Raw genomic sequence first — 8,613 nt, forward strand, 5'->3', positions numbered from 1 at the left:
TTTATTATCATTTTGCATTATCTCATTTCTCAATTATTCATTTAGCTATAATTCTTTTATCATCATGTTATTTATATCATATCTTATTAGTTTAGTTTTCAACATGAGTGAGTATTTTACTTTGTCTAGGGAATAGAGAAGCCATGCATAAATAATTTTTCTAATTGTTGAATTAGGATGTTTTGATATCGTCTAATCGTTTCTATCACATGCTTGTATTGTTTGCTAATCTTTGGTAATTGATCACTATATTTGATTAAATTTTTTAATTCACTTTTACAAGTCGAGAAGCACGGAATTGAGTTAGACTAAGCCTGTTTCAGTAGACCGATCTAGTCATAGCAAGAGCCCATTAGAACCCATTCTATGGTTGACAATAAGGCTGAGAGGTGGTTGTCATTAGACCTAAACAATTAACGTTATTATCAACTCTTAGTTTAACAGGAGCATTTACATATTTGCATGTGTGACCCGACTCCCCTAGACTCTTTTAGCATTATTAATTTACATAATTTTAATACAAGTTTTACCAACCAAACACAACAAACAATCGTAACTGACCTAGGTAGAATTCTACTCATAGCAATTCACTACACAACTCCCGTCTCCTTATGTTCGACCCCTACTTTACTACATTAATTTGTTAGCCAAGTCTAGGGTATTTTTGTTAGGTGTGTGATAGCCTATCAATTCCTATTTCCATTCCGGTAACTCAAGTGACTGAATCATACCTTGTGGCCTCCGTTATTCCCCCTTGACTCTTTGAGAAGTCAAACACCTAGCCACGAACTCCGCTATCTCTTTCTTTATACCGGGCCACTAGAACGTCTTCTTAAAGTCCTTATAGAGCTTATCACCCCCGGATGTATTGAACAGGGAATGCAATGAGCCTCCGTAATCAATTTTTTAAACTCAGCATCATTAGGCACACACCACCTCCCATCGAATCGAACACTCCCATATGTATGGATAGAAAATATCAAAAACGTACCCTTCTCCACCTCTGTCTTCCACTCCTGAATCTTGGGATCAAGTACCTGTTTCCTTTTTACGTCATCATAAAGTTTGGGCTCGATAGTCAAATCACCAATGGCATCTCCCTTGCGAATCATGTGAATCCCCATCTGAGTCATTTCATCCTTCAATTTCATCAGTGACATGGCAGTGCATAACACACTCTTTCTACTCAAAGCATCTGCAACCACATTAACCTTCCCTTTATGATAGATGATCTCTATATCATAGTCCCCAATCAGCTCCATCCACCTTCTCTGACACATGTTCAGCTCCTTTTGAGTGTAGATATACTTCAAACTCTTATGATCTGAAAACACTTTAAAGGTTGCCCCTTATAAATAATGCCTCCAAATCTTTAGAGAAAATACAACCGCACCCAACTCCAAATCACGAGTAGGATAGTTCTCATCATACGGCTTCAACTGTCTTGAAGCATTGGCAATGACTTTTCCATTTTGCATCAAGACACATCCCAATCCATTCTTCAAAGCATCAATGTAAACTTCAAGGTTCTCACTTCGCTCAGGCAAAGGTAGAACGGAAGCTGTAGTCAAACGCTCCTTTACTGTTTGGAACGCCGTCTCACAACTCTTATCCTAACGAAATCAGGTCTCTTTCCTCATCAAAGCTATCATAGGTCTGGCAATCTTGGAAAAATCTTTCACGAACCTCATGTAATAGCCAGCCAAACCCAAGAAACTCCGAATTTCAGCAACATTTTTCGGTGCTTCTGTAACACCTCTGGCCCACACACCAAGATGCCTTATCAAGGACCATCCCAGCGTTTACAACCAAATGACATAACGTGATACAAAGTGATAACTATGACAGATACTAAGTTCATGCGACGGAACATCTACTCCGGTAGCGTGGTGACTCGATTCCCTCCATGCCCAAGAGCAAACAGACCAAATGTACCTGCTAAACCAACTGCTCACCATCCCCGAATGGATCACCACAGTTTTGAAAATACAACACGGGGTCAGTTACTGATTAACCAAAGTAAGGCAAGTATAAGAGAAAACAAACAGTTGATCAATGTCCACCTCCGTCTCCCGTTCTCACACAGTAACCGACTACACACCGTAGTGTATAGCCTTGCCAGATTACCCATCGCAACAGATAATCCTCGCCGGCAGTGGGGGGCCGCAGCCAATCCCCACCGAAGCCCCGCTCATCAACGAGCGATAACCCTGTCCATTAATGTGCACATCCCCTCTTGTGGCGGGTTCCACAAAGGGCAAAACTAGGGTGTGAATCCACTCCCGCAAGTGACTCCACTCAGCCGAGGACGCACCTGAACATCATCATCATCAATCATCACAACACCAACACCAACTCCAATACTCCAACAACCAACAGCAGATAAACAATCGTACAACAATCACAATACAATCTCAATTTAATTAAACAGTAAACCGAGTAGGGAAACCCTACCTTATTGCCAACCATGAAAATGCATCCACAAATAGCCAAGAAAGACTCCGAGATGCATCCTACAACGGTAACCACATCCTATTTTAAGACTACCCCAACAGTCTACTGAAAAGGACAACAAAACAATGACTTACCTAGTGACGCGGACCGAAGGTGACAATGACGACATCCTCACGCACATCCTTCATGTGGAATCCCGTCCCCTTCCATGGTTAAAGTCTAGGCTAGATGAGAGTGTAGGGAGGGGTGGGTGATAGGTGAGAGAGAGATAAGTTAGGGTTAGAGTGAAATGGAACCGTCGAAATGAAATAAAACCTACGAACTTGCATTTTATACTCGGCCGAGTACTCTCATAATCGGCCGAGTAAGCCCTACTCAGTCGAGTATTCACACTACTTGACCGAGTAGTCTCTATTAGGTCGAGCAACCACTCCCGTAAGATACTTATCTTCACTTAGCCTCCCGCCTATCCCCTCCTAGGGTCTTCCATGGTCAAAGGGTCGGTCAAAAGGGTCCTTAAACATCGTGGGTGTTACAATCTCCCCCCCCTTAAAAGGAACTTTGTCCTCGAAGTTCAACCCATACGTCCCAACCGCGAGGATGACCACCTAAGCGAAGTTCGATATAACATAAAAGATTCACAAGGCTCCGACCACTACAAAACACACAAGATGCACCACTACAAAACACATAATGCACAAGACTCCGGCCACTACAAGTTTCGCGACAACATTACCCAAATATAGCGTCCAATTCTAATTCTAATGTCGGTTACCACCATTAAGTTCGTGACAACATAGAAAGAAACGATGGACAAGAAAGAAGACATAGAAGGAAGGCTAAGCACCAAGGAAATTTGATTTAACTTTGGTTTATATGAACTTTTATATCCCGATATGTTATCTACCCCTCTAAAAAGGAACTTCGTCCCCGAAGTTCTTTCCACCCAATAACTACGGTCAACCGAAAGCCGAACAACCATTTTAAGACATATACTTTGGTATGAATCAAACACACACCTCTACACGTAAATAACCAACCACTTTATGAATACTAAGCAACGAAATGATACACACAACCCACTTAATGAACTACAAAAACATGAAACGTCATGGTATTACTACTATTGCGAACACAATCACGCCACGTATTACCTTTACCGTCATACCTGAAACTATTCCATAGGTCATATTTACATGTACAAGGTACCCTATACCAAGGTTCGGAGACACCGGCAAAATATTAAAGCACACTCAAGACCAAAGAATTAACCATATGAAGCTATAACAATTTTCAACAATATAAAGTGCAATACCCAGGTACTCGGCCGAGTATAAGAGAGTACTCGACCGAGTAAGCTCTACTCGGTCGAGTATGCCGTATACTCGGTCGATTTTTCGTGGGCAGAGAGAAATTTCGACATTAAGCACAAGCTTGCCCATAATCTTACCTGCACAAAGTCACATATGCCATTCCCAGCTGAAAGTCTATGTCTACCAAGTCTCAAACATAGTATATGAAAACAAGTAGCAGCCTTATGGCCAATTACAGTCAGCCAAACGAAAAGAGTACGCCAAGAAACGATAAATATCCATCAACAAACCGAAAACAAATCCAAAAATACAACGAAATCACACATCTGGACCTTCCTCCATCTTCTCACCACCACCTGCACCGGATGTACAAGCTCCTGATGTACCAGCTCCATGAAAATCTCCAGCTGAGTAGCCTCCTCTACCAAGCTGACTGCCGCAGTTGGTTCCCCACGGTCCCGCGAGGCAGCCAAACTCGGTCTCCTCTGGTGGTCTCCAAAAGCCGGGGTCGACTCCATAGCTGTGGAAGACACCTGTGTCTACTCTTGGACCCATCCACCAGACGGGCTGTGCCAACTCGGTCCCTATCCCCTGGTTATGAGCCATCTCATGCATGTTGTGGAGCACCAAGGTAGTGGAGATCCGCTCAGTCAAGTCGCTAATCTGTATCCTGGGGTCATGAACGGTGGGGTAGGGCGAGTACTACGGTGGGTAGAAACTCGGCGTGGGGTAAGAGGGCTCAATCTCAACCTCATCCACCCTAGGTTGTCTCACTCTACGGCGCTCACGTGGTGGGGGAGGAGCCTGCTGTCTCTCAGATCGTGTGGTAGGCTCAGGCAGGTCTAAGAGGATGGTGAGGTCGATCAAGTAATGCTGAGGCACGAGTCGAGGTACACCCACTAGCTCCCACTCACCTAAATGGTCAACTACGGGAAGGCGCGCGGGGTCAGGAAGTACCATTCACAAGGATCCCCTCACCCTCCAAGCATATGACCCATCATCCATCTTCCTCAGCCATCTGTTGTTACACCAATACTTGGCGTTCATGGTAGGTACGATCTCAAATAGCTCGTCTCCCGATGGAGGTGGAGCCTCAAAATCAGTCAGACGCTATGCTAAGCGGGTCACTATGGCCCTGTAAGAAATGTGATGGTTCGGGGACCGTGCCATGTCCCAGAGAACTATAGTAAAAGGGCTTCCTCCGATGCAGGTTCAAGTAAGACATCAACAACATGACCTCATGGGAATTCAGCTTACTCACATTATCTCTCGCATACAGAAGGTAGGTTATCATCCTAAGAAACATGCGAAGGGATACATGTTGAACATCATTAATCAGCATGGCACTAGCACTAGCAGCAGGTCGGCCAATCAGATAAGTTAGGTGAAGAGGTGCGCCACTGTTCTTGGCTGCATCACTAAGGTAGCCCTCCCCCTCTGCCTCTACGCCTAAGTGGCCAGTAAACTCATCAAGGGTCAACTCATGATCCTCATTCATGAGGCGGAAAGAAACAGTTTTCTCTTCACGTCATACACAAATGAGCTCAAGAATTCCAAGGTCAGATAGGGGTAGGACTTCTTCCGTAAGTGATAAAGCCCCTCCATTCCCAAGGTCTCAAAGAAATGAACTATATCTTCCTTAACCCCCAAAGTCTCCAAAATCTTGGGGTTCACACACCGAGTTGGTCTCATGGGACGACCCATCAAAGCTATAAAGGCTTTACGCTACTTGAAGTCGAAAATGATTACCGATGGATATTCTTTCCACCGGAGGAACAACGTGTTCATGGCTAGATTGACCCGTCTCCAATTGAACATTGGCATGAGACCGCTTCTTGGATGGGGCTCTTGTTTTCGGCATACTGCAAAAAAATGAGTTTTAACAAGGATATTTTTAACAAAAATTTGCCATGGACGGACTGTTTTTGAATTGTATACTTTTAAGACGAAAGTTTCTCACAAAACACAAAGCATAATATCCAAGAGAGGTATTTATATCACCAAGAATCCTTAAAAGGGTACCTTAGGATAATTAAAAAGGACCTAAAATTCAAATTAGGGCAAAACCCTAGAAAATTTTTGTAACACACAAGAATGAAAGAAATGTAGATCTATATACATACTTACATACTCATATATGTATAAATTAATTTGTCATAAATTAAATATGGAACTTATGCATGCAAACAAATGATAAAATAGAGGAGAAATCATGTCTTTACATTGGTGATTTCGGTTTAATGGGCACAAGAGAGATCACCTTTCTCTCTTGTTCTTGAGCTTTCCCTTATGGAAGAACCAAGATCCAAGTATAGGATCTCTCCCTAAGCTTAATACCCAAGGCTTTCTCTTAATTCAAATTAATATTATAAGTACTAGTATAATATTAATCTAGTAGAAAATTGACCCAAAATTATTATGAACACTTAATAATTTCGGTATTATGGAGAAGAATAAGAGAGCTTTTTATCTCTCTAGAAATCTTAATTTTGGATAATGGTTGAATGAATAATACACTAACTAAATCAAAGTAGTGTATATGAAAAAATATAAGACAAAACCTTTGCCTTTCTTTCTTGGAAACCGGGTGGGAGGAGGTGTTTTGGGGAGCCAATGCATGCCCACATTTGTCTTCACAAGGTTTAATAGGGTTGCATGGCTACTCTTGCTTTTAATCATTATGTTTACCACTTATAATATAAACACAATATTAAGCCTAATACTCCTCCATTTTCGGCACTTTAGTTAATATGGATTCCATATTATTTTTGTCAATTGTCAATATGTCACATGTCACATGTCACATAAATTTGTTATGTATTTTTAACATATTAAAAACAACGTATTAATAAAAATACGTCACATACAAAAATCGACTTAGTAATTTCATAATTACTTGTGCCAAAATATTTTACCAATTATAAATCGTATTTATAATAATTCATTCAAATTTAATTGTTTCTGTAAACAATAATTTCATCCGAGTAATGATACAATTCAATTACTCAGACCGTATCTTATTTGATCACATTTCAATATGATACGTAAATTTTACTACCAAAATCGTCCGTCAATTTTCAAGTAATTTAATTAACTCGTAACATTATACGATTAATTAAATAATCAATTAAGAGTGTTACCCTATAGGTATGACCTAGGGGGTCAACTGATCACCACCGTCACACGACAGTAATGTCAAACTCTAGTCAGCCAATCATTACCGATATATGTTGACCAGTTGTGGTAGAAATATTACTTCCCAATTGTATTCTTTATAATGAGACTTAAACATGTGATCATCATGATCAACAGTCGTGATCGCATTATTGTCGGAGGACACATATTCCAACAATCTCCCACTTGTCCTCGACAAGTGTGCGTCACCAATTCTCTTGTCCTATTACTATCTCCCACTCAATGCAAGGTGTCTTTCAGGTCGTACTTGCAAGTGATCATATCGAGAGTGGTTTCCTCGATCTGGAGAATAACTGATTGACCGGATTTATCCACTCTGGATACCTTCCGAGCGTGGCCACGCATTTCCAGTTCATTACTCCTCGAGTGGCCCTGAGATATTGTTATAACCCTGACTAGGGATGGACAATTCCTATCGCACTCATTCCCTTCGACTAGCCACAGCCATCATAACCCAAAATATGCCCATTTGACCCCATTTACGAAGGTCGTAGTAACACAAATCAAAGTTAATCTGAAACTGTGCCATCTTAGGAGAATAGTCTTTAGTCAAAAGAATCGACTCATTTGAATACTATAGTAGCTCTCGCCACGACCAGGCTATATAAATTTGCCAGAACTCTATAAGCGGTCATTAGGCCCGACAAAATGTTCCTAACAAAGTCGCCTATGTGATCGACTAGTCATCTCACATGACTCTATGGCACTTGAACTTGCCATCAATCACATCACACTCTAGTCACTTCGAGATGTCACCTCATATAAGTAACTATGGGCAAATACAATGTTAATCCATGTTCACTTTAACGGGGTTCAATTGTCTCTACAACCCGTTTGGATATAACAATGTACAAGGTGAGTTAATAATAACTCAAACGACAAATGTCGACATCACACTCGGGTAGTCAATATCATATTACAACCTTGTGATGTATATCGTAAGTGTAAACACTTATTGATTGCAATAGAAGTTTAACATGCCATGTGTCCATGTGTTCAAACTTCTTATACTTGCATTTTCCTATACATTCATGTTCTTTCTCATAGCATGAATCTTACCAAGTACACATCAAGGTTCCCGACCTTGGTTTCGGTTCTTTAACTTGAAAGAACTTTCTTATCGACTATCACATAACGAACGAATTTGTGATGAATGATATAACTTGTACTGATCAAGTATTCCATCCACACACAATGCACTAGGTATATGTTTTGTAGAATCTTGTAACAATTGACAAGATTATTAGCTTAGCACTTCTCACAAGTCCTAGCTTAACTAGGAAAGATCATTTTTGAATGACCTCTTATTCAACCAAGCATCTTTCCAAAACTTCTCATTTCTCTTTCTAGGTTTGAAAGAATTGGGATTCTCATAAATCCTTATATGTGCTCGGATTTTCTATAATATGTGCAACCTCTTGACACACAATGGAATATTCCGTCAAACACTGAAATCGCTCATCGGATTCTACTTGAGAATTCATGACGTTTCTATTATGGCTTACCATCCATCATCATGCTCTTATGCATATGATTCATAATTGGACATGTACATGATAATTCTAATGGCGGAAACATTAGTTACTAATAATCATGAGATCAACCGTTCATAGGTTCAATGAACGACCATGACTGCTAATGGCAATTCCAT

At 40.8% G+C, this 8,613-nt stretch overlaps 1 protein-coding gene across 1 annotated transcript; it reads right to left on the minus strand.

Moving 5' to 3' along the window:
- Positions 1–806: 806 nt before the first annotated feature.
- On the minus strand, positions 807–1,262 carry LOC141648708 (uncharacterized). Its single transcript, XM_074457429.1, has one exon. It carries the CDS (start codon positions 1,260–1,262, stop codon positions 807–809), a length of 456 nt encoding a protein of 151 aa, XP_074313530.1.
- Between the last annotated feature and the right edge of the window lie 7,351 nt (positions 1,263–8,613).

Source organism: Silene latifolia, chromosome 3 (assembly GCF_048544455.1).
Source record: "Silene latifolia isolate original U9 population chromosome 3, ASM4854445v1, whole genome shotgun sequence".
Lineage (NCBI taxonomy): Eukaryota > Viridiplantae > Streptophyta > Magnoliopsida > Caryophyllales > Caryophyllaceae > Silene > Silene latifolia.